General features: G+C 67.0%; 1 protein-coding gene across 8 annotated transcripts; it reads left to right on the forward strand.

Annotated features, from left to right (window-relative positions):
- On the forward strand, positions 1 to 21,835 carry TNK2 (tyrosine kinase non receptor 2). 8 transcript variants are annotated; one of them, XM_074591422.1, is made up of 18 exons: positions 1 to 899; positions 3,239 to 3,375; positions 6,381 to 6,678; positions 10,385 to 10,562; positions 10,719 to 10,789; positions 12,001 to 12,213; positions 12,304 to 12,456; positions 12,647 to 12,924; positions 13,000 to 13,126; positions 13,219 to 13,365; positions 13,703 to 13,797; positions 16,759 to 16,953; positions 18,413 to 18,504; positions 19,033 to 19,077; positions 19,315 to 20,630; positions 21,103 to 21,198; positions 21,288 to 21,415; positions 21,523 to 21,835. In XM_074591422.1, exons 3-18 carry the CDS (start codon positions 6,502 to 6,504, stop codon positions 21,527 to 21,529), a joined length of 3,318 nt encoding a protein of 1,105 aa, XP_074447523.1. In that variant the 5' UTR covers positions 1 to 899; positions 3,239 to 3,375; positions 6,381 to 6,501; the 3' UTR covers positions 21,530 to 21,835. The 8 variants fall into 8 exon arrangements, with proteins under 8 accessions (XP_074447523.1, XP_074447526.1, XP_074447525.1 ...); XM_074591425.1 differs by lacking the exon at positions 6,381 to 6,678; XM_074591418.1 differs by lacking the exons at positions 1 to 899; positions 3,239 to 3,375 and adding an exon at positions 5,510 to 6,249.
- The last annotated feature ends 2,140 nt before the right edge of the window (positions 21,836 to 23,975 follow it).

The raw sequence follows: 23,975 nt of genomic DNA on the forward strand, positions 1-23,975 counted from the left end.
GGCCCCGGGGGTGCCGGAGGGCGGGGGGCTGAGCCCGGGGGTGCCGGAGGGCGGTGGGGTGGCCCCGGGGGTGCAGGAAGAGGGAGGGTTCTCCCGGGGGGTGCAGGAGGCCGGGCTGGGGGCGCTGCCCCGCGGACAGGAGCTGGTAACCGGAGGCGGCGGGGAACCGGGGGGCGGCGGCAGGGGGCCGGGCCGGTGGCACTGGGTGCCGTTGGGGGAGCGGACGGGCCTGCAGGAGTGGGGCGAGCGGCCCGGGCCGGTCACCGCCTTCGATAGCCTTAAGCCGGCAGCAGAACCGCGGCGGCGGCCCCGGGAACGGGGGTCGGCCCGGGCGCGGCGGCGGGCGCGGAGCGCGGAGGAAGCGGCGGCGGGAGAAGCGGGGGGCAGCCCCGGGGCCCAGCCGCCGAGGCGGGCGCGGGGAGCGGTGCGGGGGGTGCAGGAACGCGGCTCCAAAGTCGGGCAGGAGCAGGGCCTGAGCCGGCGGGCGCAGCAGGAGCGGGGCGGGGGGCGGCGGGAGGTGACCCCCCCGGCCCGAGCCCGCTGGTGGGTGCGGCGGGGCCGGCAGGAGGAGGGGGAGGCCCAGAGAGGGGTGCAGGAGGAGGGCGAGCTCTACCCGGGGGAGCAGGAGCACCTCGCCGGCACCCCCGGCACCCGCACCCCGGCCCACCGGCAGAGCCGCAGGAGGGCCGCCCGGGTGTGAGGAGCCGGTGCCCCCCGCCGCCACCCCGCAGGGGATCCCACCCCGTCGGCGTCGACCAGCGCACCCCGCCCCGGCAGGTGGGCGAGCGCATCCCGCCTGGCATGACATCTGTCCGGAGCACCGCCGTGCCCATCCTCTCCCATCGGTGACGCTGCGGATGCGGTGCGAGGATGCGGTGGCAGCGGCGGTGAGCGCAGAGGTGAGGAGCGAGGCGTGATCCCTTGTTTTGGGGGGCAGAGGGGTGGGTGGGTGGGTGTGTGTGTTTTCAGGATTTTGGCACTGCGGCACTGCCTGGGTCGGCGTGTGCCCGCTGCGCCTCACCGGGCGCTGCTGGCACCATGCCCTGCAGCACTGCGGGCTGCCGGGACTGCCGTCGTGCCCGGGCGCTGCGGGGCTGCTGAGCCCCTGCCGGCAGCATGCCCGACCCCCCCACACCCTGCTCCTGCCTGCCCAGGGCACAGCAGGCAGCCGGGCCTGGTGCGAGTGGGTGCCCGGTGCTATTGAACCGCCTCAAACCGTAGCGGAAGCCGGGGGAAGGTTGTTTTTTTCCTGGAGAAAAGGCGGCTTTGCTCTGCTCTTCCTCTTCCCCGGGCTCGTGGGAGCTCTGGCGTTGAACAGAAGATCCTTGTCCTCCGGGGCCGGCCCTGCGCCTCGGGGTGTCCTGCTGCTGCCCAGACCCGGAGCAGGGGTGAGGCATGGGGAGCCTCTGGCTTTGTCGTTTTGGGGTTGTTTGTTTTGGGTTTTTTTTTTTTAATAAAACCTTAAAGTTAAACTTGGTAAGGTGGCACCGACAGCCTAGGTGAGGATCCCACCACACCGGGAGGACTCTGCTCAGCTTCTCCTGGCGTGGTCGCACCCCTCAACTGCTCTGCAAGCTGGGGAGGGGGTTTGGAGGCGGCCGGAGGAGCCTGGGCAGGGGCAGCGTCTCTGCCCACGGAGCTGCCGCCAGCCGTGGGCTGGAGGCCGTGCCGGGGCTGGGCCGTCTGGGCAGGACAGGCCGGGGCAGAGCCCGGCACTGCCGCTTCCCCACGCACTCGCCTCCCTGGCGCAGGGTGCCCTGGTGCTGTGGGGCTCCGGCGTCAGCTCGCTGCCCCACAAGGTGGGTCCCCCTTCATCAGGTGCTGCGGGATCTGGGGGTTGTGCATCCTCCCGTTTCTCAGCTGGCTCAGGGCAAAGCCCTTGAACAAAGGTTTTCAGCGCCAGAGTTTGCAAAACTCTCCTTAGAACATGACCTGCCTAGAGGGGTGTCTCTGAGCAGGTCTGATCTCCCCTCTTTAGGGAGACGGTCCTGGATGGGTCCCCGGTGCTACAGGCCCACCCTGGGCTGCAGCCCTGGTCCCGCTGCTGGCCCTGAGCCCACTTCTCCCTGCAGGGAGAGGGGCCGAAGCAGCCTCTGCACCCCCCAGCCCTGGGGGTGTGGGGTGGGGGCTGTTCGGGCTGTGCAACCTGTTACCAACTCCTGGAGCTACTCAGGCCTCGTTAGCCCGGTATTCGTTAGCGCAGGGCGTGGGCCAGCCCTGCCGGCGGGGTATTGTGGGTATGGCTGGGGGGTGCTGGCGATGCCTCCCTCTTCCTCCTCAGGCAGCTGCCAAGCTGCTGTCCCACCGTGACTCAGCCTGCCCTGGGGCACGGAGGGCCTCTGTGGGCAGAAGAGCATCCCCCACAGGACCAGGAACCACTGGGGGCTTGTAGCCGAGCACTGTCACAGCCACCCTGCAGACCAGACATCACTCTGTGCCTCAGTTTCCCCCTGAGAGGCTCCATCCTGCCCCTGGAGCACAGGGGTTTTCACTCTGGTCGTGTCCACAAGGGATAGTAGCTGGCTGGGGCACGGCATCCCGGGGGGCATTACCCGCTCGTGTGGGTTTTGGGGGGCAGGAGGAGACTCTGCCCCACACGCAGCCCCTGCTGGGACAGGAAGGCTTTAAGGAGAAAGTCTTGCTTCAGCCCTCTGCTGAGCAGCCCCAGGGGGACACTGCCCGCTTGATGCAGCCTGGCTAATTAGGCTGCTGTCAATTAGTGCTAATGACCAGCAGATGCTGGATGGTCTGGCTAGGGTGCTGCTCCATGCTGGTACTGGGGGAGTGGCGGCGGGGGGGGGGGAGGTGAGTCTTCACCTCCACCAGCTCCGGGGGTCCCACCTCCCCTGCTCCCAGCACAGAGGGGAGATGCTGCGGCAGGGACGTGGCTTTGTGCCCATTTGGCCTGAGACCTGGCAAACTTGTTTCATGCCAGCTGCCACCCGCACCGAGGGCATGTTTTGCAGCGGTGTGAGGTTGGGGGTATCGCTGCCGTCATCCCTAGGGCAGAGGGGACGGTTGGACCCAGAGCTTAGGGTGTTTTTTGGTCCCCCCCCTTCCCTGGCAGGACCCCACAAAGGCTCTTTCAGCCACCTGGGCAGGGCAGGGGGTGGCTGTGGGTGCAGGGAGACGTTCCCACCCCTTGGTCCCCAGGGAGTCTGGAGGGTCTGGGCTGGGCAGAGGGGGGGATGCCAAGCTGAGGGGCCCATCCTGACCTCTCCCTCCCGCTTCGCCCCAGGGGGACCCCGCGGCTGGTGTCACCGCAGCCCTGCCAGCCCCATGGCTGAGCCCTGACGCCGTGTCCCCTCACACATCGCGGTGACACCGGGGCTGGCACTGCCGAGGGACCCCTGCAGCGCCACCACCGCGGCCCAGGTGAGAGGAGCGTGGGGGCCAGGGCGTGCGAACTGGCCTTGCGCGGGGGCAGGGTGGCAGCATCCCCACAGTGGCGTTGTCCTTGGGGGCGGTGATGCCAAGGCTCAGTGACACCAAGCCTGCTGCCCTCTCCCCTTTGCGGGCGCGGAGCTGAGGGTTGGCAGGGCGCTGTGGGTGCCAGGGGGTGTTGCTTTGCCTGCTTGTCCCCCAAAACACCACACTGGGTCCCTTGCCTTGGTGACAGAACTTGGGGCTGAGGTGGGGGTCAGAAATTCCTGCCTGTCCCCAGCCTGCGCCGGGGAGGCACAGGGTAGGCTCAGCTCGGCCCGGCTCGACCTGCGGAGGGGATTTAGTGGAGGAAAGAGGCTTAGGGAGGGGATTGGGGTTGCGCCGGGCTCTGTCAAGGTGGGGGGGCCTCCCCCTGCCTGGCTGCGTCTCTCCTTCCCGAACAGCCGCTGCTGCGGGCAGGGGCTCAGAGTGGGGGACACTCTGTGCTGACCATCGGGATTTGGCCATGGGGCCAGGCTCTGGGACCACGGAGGCAGCAGCAGGGGGGAAGCTGGCACTCCGGCCTCCCCGGCCACCCCCACCACGGGGGTCACCGGCCCTCCGTGCCGGCCCCCCGCGACCTCCTGCTTGCCCGAGCTGGCCGAGCGAGCAGCATCATATGCCAGCGCCGAGGGAGGCGAAACACCCAGCGGTACGGGGTCCCATGGGGGGGATGTGGGGTGGTGCTATCCAGCAAGGGGCTGGGGACAGTCCCCAGGTGGGTGGGTGGCAGTAGCATGGCGGAAGCAGGCATGCTGCAGCCGGCAGCCCTGTCTCCGGTGGGAGTGGGGTGCGTTTGTACGCCTGGGTATGTGCGTGCCCGCACGCCTGCGCCACGGCCGCCGGGACCGGGAATGTGTCACCGCAATTTGGGGCCGCCCCCGGGGCCCCGCCAGGGCTGAGCGAGCCAGCCCGGGGTGCCGCGCAGCTGGCCCTGCTGCCGCCACAGCCGGTGAGATCACTTCCAGGTGACACGGCCACCAGGAAGGTGGCAGGCGGGCCGTGACAGCGAGCGGGGTGATGTGCCGGAGGTGAGTGGGGGACCTCATCCTCCGCTGGGAGATGGTTTTGGGGACCCGCCGCTTCCCAGGGTCCTCTGTGCGGGGTGGTGGCCGCAGGACATGGGGGATGCTGTGTCCCCGGTCCCCAGGGATTCTGGAAGGGATGCAGGACCAAGTGTGGTGTCCCACAGGTCTGGTGGCCCCACGGAGGGGAGGCACACCCTATGGTCGGTGTGAGTGTCACCACCCGGGCGGCCAGGGGACAGTGTGCCCTGTCCAGCAGCTGTCATTGTGGTGGGAGACCTCTGGGGAGGGAAGCACAGGCAGGTGGGTCAGGGGTGGCATACTGCGATGCCATCTGTCCCCTCGCAGGGGACCTCATCGTTTGGGTTTCAGCTGAGCCTGGGCATGCCAGGAGGACCCGACACATGGTGGGGGTCACACAAATCCGTGCCCGGGGCTGTGGGGGCAGGATTTGTCCCCTCTCGGCTTGGGGACCCCGCAGCATCGCTCTGGTGGGGTAGGCTGGCGAGGGTTTTGGGGCAGCGCGGGGCAGCTGGGGCCGGAGGGAAGGTGGCATAGCATGTGCATCAGTCACCGGCCCGTGGCGTGCCAGCGCGGTGACGCCGGCGGGCCGCACGCGGGGGCGGCTCACTGCTCCCACGCCGCGGGCTCGGCCTGCCCCGGCTGCGCGGCTGAGCTCACCTCCGTGGTATGGCAGGAGGAGCCGCCGAGGGGCTGCCCCCGCCCGGCCCCCCTGAGCCCCCCAAGCCAGGGCGGGTGCCCCCCGGGATTGGGGGTGTTTCTCCGGGGGGGGGGGGGCCAGGATGGGATCGTGCCCCCTGCCCTGGCACGGTGACAGACTGGTGTCACTCCTCCGGCTGCACCAGGGTCTTGGGCAGGATGGTGGGGGAGGCAGGTGTGGGGGTGCAGCGGAGGTGGGGGGGTCCTGGGGGCACTTCCGGGGGTCGGGATGGGGCACTGTGCCCCATGGCATTTTCATGAAGAGCAAATTGGTCCCTGGGGCTGTGCCATGCCCCAAAGGACAGACAGCTCCTGAGGGGCTGCAGGGCCCCCCCCCCCCCGGTTTCAGCCCCCTTGCAGCTCTGGCCTGGGGGGCTCAGAGAGGGGCTGCGGCCAGGCAGTGTTGGGGTGCGGGGCAGTCCCGGTGTGCAGGTGGGGGGTTCCCCATCCAGGGGGGTGACTTCCCTGTGCCACCTGCCCCTGCTGGGGGCTGTGCTTGGTGCAGCGCCTGGCAGAGGTCTAGGAGACCCGCAGCTCCCTCCGAGGGGGTTGGGGGGGAGGATTGATCCCAGGAGGAGTCCTCCTGGCATGCCCCCCACCCCGGGCTGCCATCCCGGCAGCACCCTCCAGGGCCTGGCGGCTCTCTAGGCCCTGCTGTGCTTGCGCCAACGCTGCCGGGTTGCTGCAGAGCAGCCATCTTCCCAGTGCATCCCATCCCCCTCCGCCAGCGCAGGGAAGCAGGAGGGATGCTGGGGATGCTGCCAGCCCCAGAGCTCCCCCACCCCTCTGCAGGTGCTCAGGAGGGGGTTATGGTGCTTCCTCACCCACCCCGCTTGCCACAGAGCCCCGGCTGCTGGACGATGCTCCCCCCTCATCCTCCTCCTCCGCCTGGCTGCCTGCGCCGCATCCCCGCTGGTGGGCTGCACCGTGCCGGGGTGGGGGAAGAAGGGGGCTGCGAGCACGGCGCTGGGGCTGGCAGTGATGCCACCGCCTCTCTGCTCGGGTGCCGGAGTGGGGACAGCAGGCAGCCAGTTGGGCTGCTGAGCCGGGAGGAAGACAGCGATGCCAGGCTGGGATTGGGGTGAGGATGGACGCTTGAGGGGCTGCCTCCCCCTTCTCTTTTCCCCATCTCCTCTGCATCCCTCCATCCCCCCCTCCCCTCCATCACGGTTGCGGTCACCTTCACCCTCTTGCTGTTTTCCGGAACTGCAGCAACTTTCTGCCATGTGATCCCGAGCCTGGCTCCAGCCCTCACCACCCCCAGGCAGGCACGGGCGTCTCCGCAGAGCCCCCCGCTCGCCACCGCGCCGCAGCTGCTGCTGCCACCCCGGCCATGGGCGAGAGATGCGACTACCAGCGCCTGAGCAGCACCGAGGAGGAGGAGGAGATGCTCGGCCCCCTGCCCCACAGCTTCTCGGACAGCACCGGGCAGCGGGTCCTGCGGCCGGGCAGCGGGCACCCCATGCCATCCCCCCGGCAGGACATCGTCCCGGGCATGCCATGCCGGCGGGTCAGTGCGGGGGGACGTGACAAGGGGGAGCAGCAGGGGGCACCCGGACGGACTGGGTGTCCCCAGGGGGGGCAGGCTCCCGCTGTGGGGCGCAGGTCGGCAGCTGGCATGGGGCTGGGGGGGGGGGTCCCTGCATGTCACCTCCCCTCTCTGGCACTCGTGGTACCCTGTGGCATGGGGACAGCATCGCCCTGCATGGCTGCACTCCTGTCCTGACCCATGGCAGTGGGGCTGCCTGTTCCTTCTTGCTGGGGAAACTGAGGTACGGTGGAACGATGTGCGGCAACGCAGCTCGGCCAGGCCTGGCACAGCTCGGAGGGGGGGACCACAGTGCCCGGCAAAGGATGGTGGCCCTGCAGGCTGCCATCTGCATGTCAGGGTGTCAGTGGGGGGGGAGGTTGGTCAGGCTGTGCGTGGCGGTGTTGGGAGAGGGGATAGGGAACATGTAGGTACATGTGGAGGGTGCAGCTGCCTCGGGGTGTAGGGCAGGTGTTGGGGTGTTGTTGTGGGTAGGAGTGATTTCGGGGGGGCTTGGCCACCCGTGTGCCAGCTCAGGCAGGGGGCATGGCCGTGCGTGATGCTGGGCAAGCATGGAGACCAGGAGCATGCCATGCCGGGGGCAGGCACCCGTGGGCGCGCAGGGGTGCAGGCGGCTCCAGGTGTGTGTCAGGCGGAGGCGGGGGAGCGGGACGATGGGGTGCCGGCGGCTGTGCGGCACCGGTGTGTTTGCGCACGTGCGGCGTGAGGAGGGGGGGGTGCGCGGAGGTGACGCGTGCATGGGGGGGCGGCTGCGGTTGTGCAGGTGGCGGGAGGCGCACGGGGTGTGCAGGGGGATGCGCCTGTGTGGTCCCAGGGCGCACGTGAGAGTCGTCACCACCCGTGCATGAGCCTGGGTGCACGTAGGGTGCATCCCTGGGGATGCAGGGGTGGGTGTACACAGCATGGCGTGTGTGCAGGGCATGGGGGGCCGAGTGGCACCTGCGCCGGGAGTCTTTGCCGCCTGCTGGCTCGTGGGGCCTGGACGGGCATCTGTGACTCTCCCCAGGATGGGGGTTTGCTGGCAGGACGTTTCGGTGTTAATCCCTGCATCCGTGGGTCTGTCACAGAGAGGGAAACTGAGGTACGGAGCCTCCCCTAGCATAGCTGGAGAGGCTGAGTCTCCCCGCTCCCTTTTGAAGACCAGTATTCCCAGTGCAGGGGCTGAACTGAGCAGTCGTACCCAGGGTTTGGGGGCGCAGGAGGTGGGCTGGGGTGCAGGAGGCACGGCGCCAGCCCCCGTGGGTGCCAGTACCGGCTGATGAGGGTGATGCACCGTTTCAGGGCAGGGAACCCCCCGCATCCCCGGTGTCCCCTGGGCCAGGGAGGGGGGAGCTGGCGCGTGGCAGAGGTTGGTGCCGAGGGCACCGTGCCCGGGTGTCCCCAGTCAATGGGCTTGTTGTGCCGGGTGCCTGTGCCGCCGGGTGCCAGCTGGGATCCCGGTGGGGTGGTGGGAGCCACAACGGAGGCTCCTTTGAGCCTGGGGATGCACTTAACCCCCTCCCAGCTGCCCCCCAGCACAGCGGTGCCACAGTCTGGGGGGGCCAGGCAGGCAGGGGATGCAACAAGAGGTTGCCGCAGGTCTTTCCTCTCTCACGCCGCAGCTGCCGGCGCGGCCAGCTGTTCCCCCCAGGGAGCCCATGGGTGGACAACAGCTCTAGGGAAGGGGAGCGAGCTCCAGGGTGCTGGTGGCACCCCACGGCAGAGCCCTGCGGGGGCTGGCAGCTGGGCAGCGGGTTCGTTTCCCAAGCCAGAAGCTCCCCCCCCTCCGCGGTGCCCATCGCCCTGGCATCGTGCCTGTGGCCTCGGTTGGGGAGCGGAGAGCCGGATGTCTCCTCTCCCTCCCTCCCCGCTTCCTGGGGGGGAAACTGAGGCCCGGGAGCATTTCCCAAGGCCGGGGCGAGTTTCCATGGAAATGGGAGCGGGGGTCCAGGCTCCCAGCTGCCGGAGCCCGCCGAACAAGGGAGAAAGCGGCACATTGATGGGAGCCCGGCCCCCTGGGCGCGCGTCCCAGCCCCGGCCGAAAATAACCCCTCCCGGGGAGCGCTGGGCGAGCAGCCGGCTGGGACCGAACCCCGCTGCCGGCCGGGGTCCCCGGGAAGCGGCTCCAGCCACGGGGGTGACCCCCGGCCCTGCGTGCCGTCGCCCCCCGCGCCCCCCCCACCCTCCCGCCTCCCCGGCCCCGTTGCGTTGGGGAAGAGGAGGGACGGCCGGGAGGATCGAGAGCGGGACGGAAGGAGGGGGAGAGAGCCACAGCCTGCGTCCGGCCGGCGGACGCCCCGAGCCCCCCTGCCCGCTCCTGGGGGGGAATATATGGGGCGAGCAAGTCTGGGGGGCATCTCCGTAGCCCAGATGACGGGGCTGCGGCTGCCCCGGCGGCGCTGAGCGGGCTCTGCCGTGGGACGCCGGGGAAGGGACATCGACGGTGCCAGGGGCCGGCGGCGGGCAGCCAGGCAGGATGCGACGCTTCCAGGCTTTGCGCCGATCCTTCCCCTTCCTCACCCGCTTCCGCTTCTACCGAGTAAGTGCCGACCCCCGCCCCGGGCAGACCCTGTGCTGGCCGTCACCCGGCCCTGTCCCCGTCGCCTGGTGGGCAGGGGACCGGCCATCGCCGTGCCGAAAGCTGGCGGCTGCTTTCGCCCCGCATGCCCCCGTGCGCCCCCGTGCCCAGCTGCTTGCCGCACCCGCCGTATTTTTAGCCCAGTGCCGAGGGTTGTAATTGCGGTGACGCAGCCAAGGGACCCGAGCGCGGGGGGCGAAGACGCCGGGGGCCACGTTGTCTCCTGTGGAACGAGGCGAGGATGGAGGGGGCTGCCCTGCTGTGGGGCTGGGGGGTCCCAGCTCTCGGCAGTGGGAGGCAGAGCCGTGTCCCTTCCCAGAAAGGTGGCGATAAAAGCGGGGAGATCTGGGATGGGGGGCTGCAGCAGACATGTTTGGGGGGGACATTGGGGAACTGTGGGTGAGACCTGGCCCCATTCCCTCCCTCCCTGTGCCCTGGCACAGCTCGGGGGGCTGATGCCGGCAGCACTGGGGTGCCTTATGCGTCAGTCCCGGGGACACCAGGATCCCCCAGAGGCTCTGATGACCCTGTCTGCCCCCTCCCTGTGACTGCCCGGTGAGGTGTCACCACCCGTGGCGGAGGAGGCCTGCCATGGTTCTGTGATGCAGCCTGGCCAGGTGTGTGGGGATGCCAGGTGGCCAAGTGGCAGTGACGAGGTGCCTGTCCCTGCTGGGGACAGCTGTCCCCTTCCCAGTCAGCCCCTCCAGCTGGGCAAAGGGAGCCTGGCAGGCACAGGGCCAGGCATGGGGTACCCTTTGGCCGGGGACCGCTGCTGGACACATCCATCCTGAGGCTCTGCCCCATCCTGTGTCCCTGGCACTGCTGCCTGGGGACAGGCACTGGAGCAGAGGGCTGGTGTTTCTATGGGCACGACAAGGCAGAGCAGGGGTCCCTGCCTGTGCCCGGGTTCCTGCTGATGGGGAACCTCTCCTGGCCCCCCTGGGGAGCTGGGTACAGTCTCAGGAGATGAGTCCTGCTGGCATCCCTCACGCCCAACCCAGGCAGCACCCCAGCCTTGGCTCTCAGCCCCTCCAGGTGACTCCCCCAGGGGGGACTGGGCAGAGGGGAGTGGGGCAGAGTCCCCCCTAACCTGGCGCGGTGTCCCAGCAGAGGCTGAGCTGTAGCATGCAGGCGGAGGAGGGCACGGACTGGCTGCTGGAGCTGCTCACCGAGCTGCAGCTGCAGCAGTACTTTCTGCGCATCCGGGACGAGCTCAATGTCACCCGCCTCTCCCACTTCGAGTACGTCAAAAATGAGGATCTCGAGAAGATCGGCATGGGACGCCCCGGTGCGTACATCTCCCCCCCTAGACCTCCCCCCATACTCCTGGCTGGCTGCACAGCATCTTTTGGGGAGCCCAGAGGATCATGTGGTCCATGGGGCTGGAGAGGAGCCCCTCTCCAAGCTGGGTCAGTGGTAGTCATTGTGTCCCTGTGTCCCGCAGGCCAGCGGCGGCTGTGGGAGGCGGTGAAGCGGAGGAAAGCCATGTGCAAGCGGAAATCCTGGATGAGCAAGGTAGAGGATGGGAGAGGGGCAGGTGTGACAGGGCAACTGAGGCAGGCAGGAGGAGCTGGACCTCTCCCCATGCTCTTCCCTGGTGCCTGGCTCACCCCATGCCACCAGTCCCTGGGGGCTGGCAGGGAGATGGGCATAAGCCCCTGCCATGCATGCCCTGCCTGCAGTGTGACCCTGACAGCGTGCGCCCTGGTCCCATGCAGGCTCCTGGGTCACTTCCCAGTGAAGGATGGCCCTGCCACTCCAGGAAATTCATTTCCCTCGTGTTATTTGCCTCTTTGCCATGAAACTCGTTTTCAGCTAATGAATGAGACACAGAGCCTGTGCTCACCCCAGCCAGCTGTGTGGGCAGCATCACTGCCCGTCCCCCTGCCCACCCTTCTGCCTCACAGTGAGGGGACACAGCCTTATGCCTGCAGGGTAGGGGACCTTGGGATGCTCATGTGTGCTCCTGATGCCATCCTGTCCAAAGCTAGTGCTGCTGCCACCCTGGCACCCCCTGGCACCTTGCACCCCCCAAAAAAGCAGGATGCTTGCCAGCTGGGTGCTGGGTCGTGGCCTCTCCCCTGTGTGACTCATCTGGGCTGGGACGGGCTTTTAATAGAAGGCTACTCAGCCTCGCACCGGGCACAGAAATGCCACCTCCCACCCCGGCCACATGCCGGGCCCAGCCCCTGCGTACCCCACATGGGTCCTGGCTGCCGAGGCTGGGATGGACCCTATCTCCTGTGGGGCACATCATCCGTCCTTACTGGGGGAGAGGGAGGGAGGGGGAGAGAGCCTGTCCTTGTCCCCTCTGAGCTGGCGGTGGCAGCAGCACATATTGCAAAGCCCACGTCGCTGCAGGGATGTGTCACCGCACTCAGCCCAAGCTGGAGGTTTCTCTTGGCTTCGTGCCCAGGCACATTGTGTGGCTGCAGCCTGGCCAAGGAGAGCCCAGGGCCCTCCAGCTACCGGCCTGGTTTGCCGGGGCTGCTGTGAGAAACGCAACCCCTTCCCTCCACAGGAATGGCAGCTCAGCATGCAGGCAGCTGGAGGAGGAGGGCCTGCTCCCACAGCCAGCCTGCCCTGGGTAATCACCAGTTAGGGGTCATCATTAGGTTCCAGAGTGTACAGCCCTGGCAGGGGCTTGTCCCAGCACTGCTCACTCGCAGACCCAAGGGCTTGGGGCATCTCTGTGCCCACGTCTCACCTGCCTCCATGTCCCACAGGTGTTCAGTGGGAAGCGCCCTGAGTCAGAGCTGCCACCCCAGCCCCAGAGCACCTTCCGCAAGCCCCCCACGCCACCGCCCCCCGAAGCCGGGGGCCAGCACTCCCTCACCTGCCTTGTGCGGGAGCGGGACCTCTCGCTCTTTGAGAAGCTGGGCGACGGCTCCTTTGGCGTTGTGCGTCGCGGCGAGTGGTGCACACCTGCCGGCAAGACGGTGAGGGGCTGTTCATGGTGGGGGGAGCTGGGCAGTGGGGGCCACCCGGGGAATAAGATGCTTCGGGGCTCATTCCTGCTTTAACTGTAGCTGAACGTGGCGGTGAAATGCCTCAAGACGGATGTGCTGAGCCAGCCAGAGGCACTGGACGACTTCATCCGGGAGGTGAACGCCATGCACTCCCTGGACCACAGGAACCTCATCCGCCTCTATGGCGTGGTGCTCTCCCACCCTATGAAGATGGTGAGTTTGGGGGGGTTGGCCCCGATGCCGCCTCGTGAGGGGGTCCCACGTGATGAGGTGATCAAAGCCAGGCTGTTTCTGTACCCTGAGTCTTCTGCTGGCATCCTCAGTGGGACACAAGAAGGCTGGAAACCAGCCCAACCAGGCTGTCCCTGGCCTGACTGACCTGCTGTCCCCTCTCCATGCCCAGGTGACAGAGCTGGCCCCGCTGGGCTCCCTCCTGGACCGCCTGCGGAAGAACCAGGGCCATTTTCTCATCTCCACCCTCTGCCAGTATGCCATACAGGTGGCCAAGGGCATGGCCTACCTGGAGTCCAAGCGCTTCATCCACCGCGACCTGGCTGCCCGTAACATCCTGCTGGCCTCCAACGAGCTGGTCAAGATCGGGGACTTTGGGCTGATGCGGGCCCTACCCAAAAATGACGACCACTACGTAATGCAGGAGCATCGCAAGGTCCCCTTTGCCTGGTGAGCACTGGGAAGGGGGAATCCTGGGGGTGCAGCACCCATGGCCTCCTGATGCTGATGTCCTTCCCTGCACAGGTGTGCTCCTGAGAGCCTGAAGACGCGCACCTTCTCCCACGCCAGCGACACCTGGATGTTCGGGGTGACCCTCTGGGAGATGTTCACCTATGGGCAGGAACCTTGGATTGGCCTCAATGGCAGCCAGGTGGGTGCACAGCAGGGACTTGCTCCCCCTGCCTGTCCCCAGCAGTGCTGGGGGGGACCTGGGACCCCCTGACGGCACTCCCTGCCCCACAGATCCTGCACAAGATAGACAAGGAGGGTGAGCGGCTGCCGCGGCCTGAGGACTGTCCCCAGGACATCTACAATGTCATGCTGCAGTGCTGGGCGCACAAGCCTGAGGACCGACCCACCTTCGTGGCCTTGCGGGACTTCTTGGTGGAGGTGGGTGAGCAAGGAGGGGGACGGGGCCCCAGCACCCCCTCCCACTGTCTCTGCTCGAGCATTAAGAGTAGATGGGAGGTGATGTAGAGGGGCTCAGGCCAGGCAGCCGTGCAGGCTGGGAGGTGGCAGGTGGTGACACGGTCACAGCAGGACCCCAGATGCCACCTTGTCCTCACTCACCCCAGGGATGTCACAGCTGAGGAGGGGCTACGAGTGGTGATGCTGTCTCTTGCTCATTTTTGCAGCTCCACTGCGTGGGGCTGGGGCTGGCCTCAAGACGGGGCAGGGATGGACGTGGGTGGCTTTGTCCCCTGTCCTCACACCCCTCTCCCCCCAGGCGCAGCCCACCGACATGAGAGCACTGCAGGACTTCGAGGAGCCTGACAAGCTGCACATCCAGATGAACGACATCATCACTGTCATCGAGGGCAGGTATTGCACGGGAGGGGTGACAGGTGTTGCGGGGGGGGCGCGGACCAGCTGCCAGCTTCAGGGCTGCCAGCCTGCGTGGGGACAGGGGACCCCAGGAACAGGGAGACTGCAGGCACTGGCAGAGCCGTGGGGAACAGGGATGAGGAGAGGGGGCTCTGCCCCCCCAGCACCCTGGGCCATGTACCCCACAGGCAGGCACAGCTGCCCCGGCTCCCCTGGGAGGCGCATGATCCCCCAGGCAGCCCAGGGTTGTGGGGCCACCCTGGTGTGGGGGGGTCACAACCGCAGCCCTGCCTGAATGGTCTGCCTCCGCTGACTCACCCCACGGTGACCGTGGGTTTGCCCCAGCCTTGCCCTGGGAAACCGCACGCCACAAGGCCTCTCCCTGCTGATAGCGGTGGGGACGTGCCACCAGCAGCACCCGGGGACGTGCTGTTGTCACTGGGCTGGGAGAGGCACTGGGGGAGACTCTCTACCACTGTGGTATGACCTGTCACCCCCTGCGCTGTGGGCTTCGATTCTCAGTCCCTGTCAGCCACTCTGGGGCAGGGCGACCCCCTGCCGCCACCCTGGGGACCTGCGGACTGAGAGGACCTTTGGTCCCTGCATCCCCATCCCAGCATGTACCCGTCCTCCTCCAGCTCGGGGACGGCAGAGGCTCCCCAAAGGCGCTCAGTGTCCCTTTGCCCCGCTGGCACACGGGAGGCCGCTCCCCACCCCAGCCCCGTGGGGATGAGGAGAAAGGCTCCGTCCTTCCCCCCCTTCCCTCGGCCCCCTCCCGGGGCCGGCTCCCCGCCGTTAGTCACGGCCCGGAGGTGATTCAGGCCGGATTTGTGTGTCTGCAGGGACCGGCTTTCTCCCCGGCCGCCGCCGCCAGGGATGACTCTTGCCCAGGGTCTGGCGGTTTAATTGCAGGGAGGGGAGGGGAGGGGAAGGGAAGCGGCGTCGGCGGAGGGAGGGAAGGAGGGAGGGAGGGAAGGAGCGGCGGAGGGCGGCGCGGCCGCGCCAGTGCGCCTACATCGTCCCCGCTGCCGCATCACGGCCGGGCTGGGCTGGGGGTCCCGCTCCCGCGCCCCCCGACGGCCCCAGGTGAACCACGGGGCGGAGGGGGGGATGGAGTGGGAGGTTGGCGGGAGCGGGACGGGGGGGACATGGCTGTGACGGGGGTTGCCGATGGGTCGGGGAGGGCCGGGAGCGCGGTGGAGCCGGGGTGCAGCCTCCCCTGCCTCAGTTTCCCCAGGGGACGCCGGTCCTCGGTGGTCCCCGGTGGGCACGTTTTGGGGGGGCGGGGCGGGGTGGGCTCTGCAGCCGGGGGTGGGTGGCAGGAACGCCAGAGGCTGCCGATGCTCTTGAAGGGCCCGGAGGGGAGCCCCTTCCCCCGTGCCTCAGTTTCCCCCCGGGCGGCTGCCCCCCACCGCGCTGCCGGCGGGGATGCCCGGGCGGGGAGGGGAGGGCTGGCGGGGAGGGGGGGGCTCCTCCGGGGGGGCCCTCATCCGGCCCCGCCGAGGCCGCCCGGGGCACCGTAAACACCCCCCACCCCTTTTCAAGCCCCTGCCTGTCGTTCGGCGGGCGCCGGGCGTGCGTACGTGTGTGTGGGCAGGGGCAGGGACCTACCTGAAAGTCCCCCCGGGGACCCAGCCGGCCGCGGGAGGGGGCTTTCGGGGGGAAGCGAGGGCAGAACCGGAGCGGGTTCTTGCTGGGGGTCCGAGCCTGGATCCGGTGGGACGAGGCTGGGAAGAAGGGGGGAAGCGGAGAGACCGGGCCGGCTGCAGCATCCCTCCGGCGGGATGCGGCGGTGTCGGGGCGCAGGGAAGGGCGAGCGGAGGGGACCTGTCGGGGAGGGGAGGAACCGGCTGCCCCCCTCCCGGCCCGCCGCGGGCGAGGGGAGGGCGCTCGGTACCGGCTGGACTCTGCCGCGGGCTCGCCGAGGGGTCCCGGGGCTGAGTAAGGCGACTGGTTGGCGGCGAGCGGGGAAGGTAAACAGGAAAAGGGCTGAGCTGGTGGCCGGGGGTGACTCACAGGTGACTCCAGGAAACCATGGGGCCCGTGCCAGCCTCGCCGGGCTGGCACCGCACGCCGCCCCCCACCCGGTGCGTGCCCTGCCCGCGGGGAGCAGGGGGACCCCAGCGGGCAGGGATGAGGGGGGACCTGGTGGGAGCAGGAGGGCAGAGGATGTGTTTAGGATAGGACTCCCCCCGCCATTGATTTGGCATAGGCTGGGTGAGGGGCACCGCTAGGGGTGCCCTTTCCTGCATCCTACCTGTCCCCCCACCCTGGAGGTGGCAGCAGCTTGGGGCAGGCAGGCAGCTCCTGGCTGGCTCCTGGGGCACGCTGGGCTCTCTGGGGGACCGGCACCCTGTCCACCCTGCTCATGTGGCTACGAGAAGTTTTGCAGCTTGAGTCCCCCAGCCTGCCTGCCCATCTCCCCCTGCCCACGCCAGCCTTCACAGGGCTCACCAATAACACAGGAAGGGAGCGAGGGAGACCCCCCCAGTCCCCTGCCCTCCGTTGTGCCCCCCTCAGTTTCCCCTGAAAACTGGGATATCTCCCAGCAGACACCGTGGACGTCCTTTGTGCCATCCCCCACTGCGTGGGGTACAGGGGGACAAGCAGTGAGCAGCTCGATGCCGGCAGCACCCCAAGGCTTCTGCATAGTTTGAGGCAGCTGGGAGGAGGAGGAGGAGGAGGAAGGGGCATATCTTTTTGGGTGCAAATAGGGAGCTTTGTTCCCTGCCGCCCACATCCCCGGCACCTCCCAGTGCAGGGGCCATGCAGGGTGGGAGGCAGAGCGCGCTGCCAGCGTAAGGTTGGGATCCTGGGCACCTGGGTTCCCCTCCCGCTTGTGCCACCGCCTGCCTGCATGGCCTTGGGCGAGTCACCTCGCCTCCTCCCCGTCACCGGGGCAGGCGCGTGTCCCCCTCCCATCCCCTGGTCGGTAACAAGGTCCTTTTTATTCCTTAGGGCCGAGAATTACTGGTGGCGGGGTCAGAATAAACGGACCCTAAAAGTGGGCCAGTTCCCCCGAAACACGGTGACCTCCGTGGCAGGGCTGTCGGCCCATGACATCAGCCAGCCGCTTAAAAACAGCTTCATCCACACAGGCCATGGAGACACCAACCCGCAGCACTGCTGGGGGTTTCCCGATAAAATTGATGAGTAAGAAACTTTTTGACTTCTCTGCATCCCCTGCCTGCTCCCTGCCTTCCCCGCTGCCTGCCGGGCACAGGAGTGAGCCGTGGCTTTGGCTGCCCCCTCCCTTGAAGCATCTCTTCCCCTCTGCCCCCTGCTGTACTGGGGATGGTGGCTCTGGGTAGGGTTCCCGTGGCTGGACTAACTCCCTTGCCTCTTCTTACTAATGGGGTCGGGGATGTGGGGGGCTGCTGTGCTTGTGGGGCGCTGTCTTGGGGGGGAGCACTTTCTCCCAGCCCAGCAGCCCCTCATGGCTGTTGCGGGACGGGAGGACATCAGTAAGCACCACCCCAAAGGTGGCCACATTAACCGAATGCTTTTAGGATGTCCCAGGGCTGCTAAACCCCCACCTTTCAGCATCTGCGTTGGAGGGGAACCATGATAGGGGTGTTCACACTTTTAACAGCATGAATCGTCTTTAAAAAATCCACCAAAATCCTCTTTTTTTCTTCCATGCTCCATCAAAAGAGACCCCAGTTGGTCTGTGATGGGGAGGGGGGGGGTCGGGTGCCTGCACCCCAGGGCGCCCCATGCCCCCCTGCCAGGTGGGACTGCCCACCGGGGGGCGGTGGGCAGGGGCGCCTTGGCTTGGGGCAGGGAGCATGGGCGGTCTCTGCCAGCGCTGGGCTGGGGGGACGTGGGAGGACTGTGTGTAGGGGGCAGGATAGGATTTCAAAGCCTGGAAAGCTCCCTCTGGGTAGAACCACCTCCTGCGCTGGGCTCCGTGCATCCTCTGGGATAGGGATCCCCACTGCCGTTGGGCATCCCAGCCCCAGGGAAGCTCTGCCGGTGCCCTGAGTCCCAGCCTGACCCCACCTCCATGGTGCCCTGTGCCGCAGGCTGTGCTGGTGGCCCTGGGAGGGCTGAACCGAGGCGCCACGCACGCGGACCTGGCTCGTGCCCCGGCAGGCCTCCCCGCGCCCCGCTGCGTGGGCACAGGCACTGGGTACGTGCTGCCCGGGCCGCCGAGAACGCACCGAGCTCGGCACACACCCAGGCCTTCGGGCTGCGCCGGCTCCTGCCGGCTCCCTGCCTTACCACGCCTGGCTTGCGACGGCTCGCCCAGGCCTCCCAGCACCACACTGGCGTGCCGTACCGGGCCGTGGCACCCTGGTGCTGGAAGAGTGTCCCGGGCACTGCACCCTGCAAAAGTACCCTGGGCATGGCGCCCTGTTTGCAGTCCCCTGGGTAGGGCACGTCATGTACATGGAGCTGCAGAGGCATGGGTGACACTGGGATGGCACCAGGCTCTGGGCTGTAGCACTGGCGTGCGGTGCCCCAACGCTTTCAGGGATGGTACTCGCCGGGGCATTGTGCGTGGTGGAGGGGCTGTGGGGTGTCTGTCCTGAGGGACGTGGTGTGGGAGCGAGGGGTCCCCCCGCAGCCCCTGCTGACCCCAGGGTGCTCTCCTCCTCTCTCCCCACAGGCTGTACCTGGGAAATCCCATGGACCCTCCTGACATTTTAGGTGTGGACCCGAGCACTGCCAGACCCACCCAGCTTCCAGGAAGGGTTAAAAGTGAGTGTTTTTTTCCCTTCCTCCTGCCTGTTGACTGCGCAAAGCTGTCGTCCTGGTGCCCTGCTGCCAGGGTGATGGGCTGGACCCTCTCCTTTCTGTCTCTTTGCTGCCACTTGCTTTTTGCAAATCTTGGGGGGGAGCTGGGGTGACAGGGTGCATTGTCACTTGGCCATGTGCCCCTAGCAGCAGCGTGGGAGGCCGGTGGCTCTGCCTGGCTGGACTCTGCCCTGCTGCCCTTCGTCCGGGTCCCTTGTCCCGTTCCAGCCTCCCGTGGCTGGGCTCCCCGGTACAGGGGGATCTCGTTAGAGCTGCCACGGGGAGGGAGCTCAGATGCCACGCGTGTGCCACAACCCACCTAAACCTGCAATTTTCCCTTGGGGGGGCTTCCGGCTGGCGTTCTCCCTGCATTCCACCGGTGACGGGAGACACAACAAAGCATGCACCCTGCTAACGAGCGTCCCGGCTGCTGCTTGCCCCACGCACTCACCCCGTGCCTCCCCTCCTCTCGGGCTCTCTCTTCTCCTGCAGGGCAGCCGCCTCCGCGCCCACCTCAGCCTACCGTCCTGCTCACCAGTAAGTTGGGCTTTTTCGGGTGCTGCTCTCTCTCCTTTGTGCCCGCCCTTCTTTGCTCTCTTAGCTCCTTTCACCCCCTCTACCCCTTGGGTACTGCTGTGCACCTATGCGTGATGACATCTGTGGTGGGGACACAGATGCAGAGCGGGGTGACCGGCAGGGGGAAGGGGATCGGGGGGCTGCGGGGTGGGGAGGGGCACCCCAGGGTCCTCACAATCCCTCTCTGTCACCTCCTAGAGCCCTGCTACGATCCAGTCAGTGAGGAGGAGGAAGGTCTGCCAGGGGGTCTCCGGAAGCTCTGCCTGAAGAAGCCAGGTGCAGGGAAGGGTCTGCGACCGGTCAAGCCGTCGGCACGGGTGCCGGGAACCAAGGTGGGCGAGCGGCAACCCGGCCGACTGGCAAGTGAGGGGCCAGCAGGTGGCGAAGTGACCCTCATCGATTTTGGGGAGGAGGTGCCCCAAGGTAGTCCCTCACCTGTGGGGGAGCTGACAGCCCCATCGTTGGTCAAGCTGGCCATGGAGGCCTTCTCCTTGCTGGACAAGACCCCACCACAGAGCCCCACACGGGCTCTACCCCGGCCCCTCCACCCCACACCAGTGGTGGACTGGGACGCCCGCCCCTTGCCCCCACCGCCTGCCTATGATGATGTGGCACAGGACGAGGATGACTTCGAGGTCTGCTCCATCACCAGCCCCCCAAGCCGGCGGGGCAAGACCAATTACGGCTTTGTGGATGAGGGTGAGTGGGGACCGGCGCTGGAGGACAACCTCTTCCTGCCCCCCAAGGAGCCCAAGCAGCCCAGCCTGACACAGACCACCGAGCTCTTTGAGGAGCTGCAGCAGGAGTGCATGAAGAGGCTCAACGTTCCCCTGGGACCAGCTGCCCCCGCTGAGGACAAACCCCAAATCCCGCCCCGTGTCCCCATCCCACCCCGGCCCTTACGCCGCAATGAGCCCGGGCGCTGGTCAGGGGAGCTTTCTCCAGCTTCGGGGGGCGAGGAAGACCGGCCGCCCCAGATTCCCCCCCGGGACCCGCTGTCGCAGCCCACCTCCCGGACACCCAGCCCCATGGCCCTGCAGGTGGGCTCCCCCCAGCAACGTGCAGCCCTCTGCTCCTGCCTCTCCACCTCGCCGGGGAAGCCCATGCCCACCACGCAGAGCTTCGCCCTTGACCCCAAGTACGCCACCCCCAAGGTCATCCAGGCACAGGGCAAGGACTGCTCCAAGGGACCCTGCATCCTGCCCATCGTGAAGGATGGGCAGAAGGTCAGCAGCACCCACTACTACCTGCTGCCCGAGCGCCCTGCTTACCTGGACAAATATGAGAAGTTTTTCAAGGAGGCCAAAAGCCCTGAGGAGGTGCCGGCATCCCGCCTGGTCACCACAGCCACCGTCCGTCCCATGGTGCAGCAGCCACTGCCAGACTGCAAGGCCAACTTTTCCTCCAACAACAGCAACCCCGGGCCCAAGTGCCTGGTAAAAGCCTCCTGCAGCCTCCAGAAGATCGTCTATGATGGGCCGGACGGCTGCCGCCCCGCCGACAAGATCCGGCTGGTAAGTGGCATCCTTGGTGTCCACAAGCAAGAAGGGGACATGGTGGCCATGGGCTCGCTTGGGCAAGATCCCCACCCTGTGCCTCAGTTTCCCCAAGTTCAGCCTCAGGAGGTTGGCTACAAGAGGTCCCCAGACGTGCAGTGGGAAATAAGTGTCACTGCAACTCCAAAATGGGGATCGCAGGCCCTTTTAACCCAAATTAGCCCTACCCACGACCTGAGGGAGGGGGGAGGAAGGTGGCTGTCACTGCAGTCCCCTTAGGCTCTCTGAGCTGAGCCCGTGGTGGCTGGGAGTCTGCACCCGAGCCCAGGAGAGGCTGAAGATCCCAGGGATGAGGATGGTCCCATCTCTGGGCTGACAGTGCTCCCCAGGGATGGAGCCGAGGTGGGGGGCAGCCCCAGTGACCCCCTGCTCCAGCCACCAGTTCCTTGCCCGTGGGTGGTGGCGGGCACTGACCAGAAGCTCCCCCCAGGTGCAGGACACAGTGCACGGTGTGACCACCGAGGAGTGCCAGGCAGCCCTGCAGAACCACGGCTGGAACATCCAACGGGCTATCCAGTACCTGAAGGTACCGCACGCCCCCGTCCCCCAGCCCCAACTCCTACGAGAGTGGTGGCACCCCTGTCACCCCCCTGACTGTGCCCTGTCCCCTTGCAGGTGGAGCAGCTCTTCTGCCTGGGGCTGAAGTCCCGTGGCGAGTGCCATCGGGTGCTGGAGATGTTCGACTGGAACCTGGCCCAGGCCAGCTCCCACCTCCTCGATCCCTACAGCACCACCCGCCAGAAGTAGGGGCACAGACAATTTTTTGAGGGGGGGTTCTCCATGCCACGCTGCTCTTGGCCAGCTGGCACCATCACCCTTCCTGAGCTCATGTCCTCTCCTCTCCTTACAGGCGGTGACAGCGGGGACGGGGCGAGCTGCGTCGGATCCAGAGCAGGCATCTCGCCACGGGGCCTCCCCCCCGCGTCTCACCCTGGCCCACGCAACCTGCTGCTGGACTCTGGCCTGAGCCCCCACGTGGGGGGAAGGGGACACCCCGAAAGGGAGCCTGCCCAGTGCCCCAGACCTGCCAGGGTGCCTGTGCCCTGGCTTCGGCGATGGGCTCCGTCCCCTGGCCCCTTGTTGAATTGTTTTTGTAAAGAGAAATGTAATTTTAATATATATATTATATATATATATATAAAAAAAATATTCTATGGAGTGGAGGAGGGTGCCTGTGGCCATCTCACAGGTTCAGCCCTGCCAACGCACAGGGACAGGCCATGTCTCTCTTGCCATGGGTGCTGGTTCCTCCCTGCAGGCAGCCGGGACTGTTGACCCGTGGGACGTGTCGCAGGGATAGAGCTTGGGTGGGAATGCACGCGTGCTGTGGATCCCTGGGAAGCTGTATGCCATGGGCACCCATAAAACCCCCCCGGTGATGGCTCCCAGGCTGTTTTGGGGTGCAAAGGTCTCCCCATCTGGGGCTGCTGCAGTTAGTTACATGCTGTCCCACCCCCAAGGCTTGAAGGCTGGCCGTGGATTTGACCCCTCTGAGCAGGCAGAGCTTGCCCACAGCGATGCCCCTGTGCAGAGGAGCCCCACTCGGCTCCCGGCCGCCGGCTGACTCATGCCCGGGCAGGGAGTGGCGGGACCTGCGTCGCACCCCCACCCACGCGAGGGGCGTTGTGCAACCGGCTGCACTGCACAGACAGAGCCAGGTGCTGGTGGGGGGGGTAAGAGGACTGGGGGCGGGGGGGACAGCACTGGTAGGGGGTCCCAGGCCAGGTATCGGTGCTAACTGCCCCCTCCAAGTGGGTGTCAGAGCCCCTTAGCTGGGTTCCCTGAGGTGCCACCTTGCAGCAGCATCAGGAATGGGTTTCCATGCAGATGGAGGAGGACCTCGGTGCCCAGACCCACTGGGTCTAATGGGCATTGGTGCTGCCTGGTCCCCAGGATGCCCTCTGCTCCAGAGCTGGTGGCTTCAGAGGAGAGAACCCACCACACATGGTGAGTCACCTAGCAGGAAGGGCTGCCTTGGCATGGCCATGGGTCCCTCCCCGTAGCAGATGGTACCCAGCCACACCACCTGTGTGCCATGTGCACCCGTGGCTTTGCTCATCTCTAGTCCCCTGGCCCTCTCTGAGCGTGGGGACAGGGAGGTTTGTTGGTGTTGCTGCGGGCATGGCCATGCATAGGAGCTTTGGGTGTTACGTGCCTCAGTTTCCCCATCCAAGGTGTAGCTACCATGGCATGGCAGCCTGGTGGGATGGCTGTCCATAAAGTGAGGTAGGCACAAAACCTTCACCAACTTCTCCACCTTAAATGATGCTGGATCGGGGCTAGACCCTGTGTAGAAGCAAATGTGTGTTTGCTGCAGTGGCCCCACTGGGTCCCTTTGCACGGCCGGGTGCGCCTGGCCTCTGTCCCTGCTGGAAGGTGACCTACAACCCAGGGCAAGGCCCAGCCCCACCGCCCAATACGGGAACAACCCCCCCAGCCAGCCAGGCTTGCGTGGGCGTTTGCCGCGATGGCACAGATAACTGCTGCACGCAGGTCCCCGGCGGCGGCGCCGGCAGTGCCAGGAATGGGGCCGGGGCAGGGTTAACACGCGGGACCCCGAGGCGGCAGCAGGAGGCTGCTCCTTCCTTCTTCCTCCTTGGTGACCAGCCAACCCCTGCCAGGGGTTATCGGCCAAGCGTGGCAAGGACCCAGCAGTAAATAAGGGGGGGTGGATGGGGGGTGCAGGGCCCAGGACTGACCTGCCCCTCCCAGAGGTGGCGGGGACTCCTGTCCCCCCTTGCCACCCCAGGACCTTTGGGCCAGGTGACTTTGCAGCCCATTGGGTGCTCCTTGGGGGCTGGAGATCCCAACCTTGGGGTGTCAACCATGGGGGTCACCCTGGGAAGGGCCTTAAAATCTCCCATGGTAAAACGGGTGCCCCCCAGCATTAGTGGGTTGCCAGGACTGGGTAGTGGCCACCTCTGTGGCAAGCTGTGAGGACACTGAGCGGTCAGTGCCGCAGGCAGGGCACGTGGCGTCCCTGTCCCCCCCCACCCGGGGGAGTGCTCACCGGCGGAGCCACCCTGTTGCGTCGCTCCCCTGGGACGGGGAGAGCTGCAGCCCTGTCCCTGCCGCCGAGGAAGCACCATGGGGTGCTGGGGCCAGCGGCTGCTCTGGAGCTGGGTGCTGTGGGGGCTCTCGGTGCTGCCAGGTAAGTGCCAGGGCCGCCTGCACCGATGCCGGGGTGGCCGGTACCATCTGGGTGATGGGTGATGGGTGATGGGCTGCGAACAACTCTCCGGCTGCTCGAACGCTGCAAGTTCAAGCTCAAGTGCCCGGCCGGGATTTGACCCGTCTCTGCCT

Source organism: Larus michahellis, chromosome 6, assembly GCF_964199755.1.
Source record: "Larus michahellis chromosome 6, bLarMic1.1, whole genome shotgun sequence".
Classification (NCBI taxonomy): Eukaryota; Metazoa; Chordata; class Aves; order Charadriiformes; family Laridae; genus Larus; species Larus michahellis.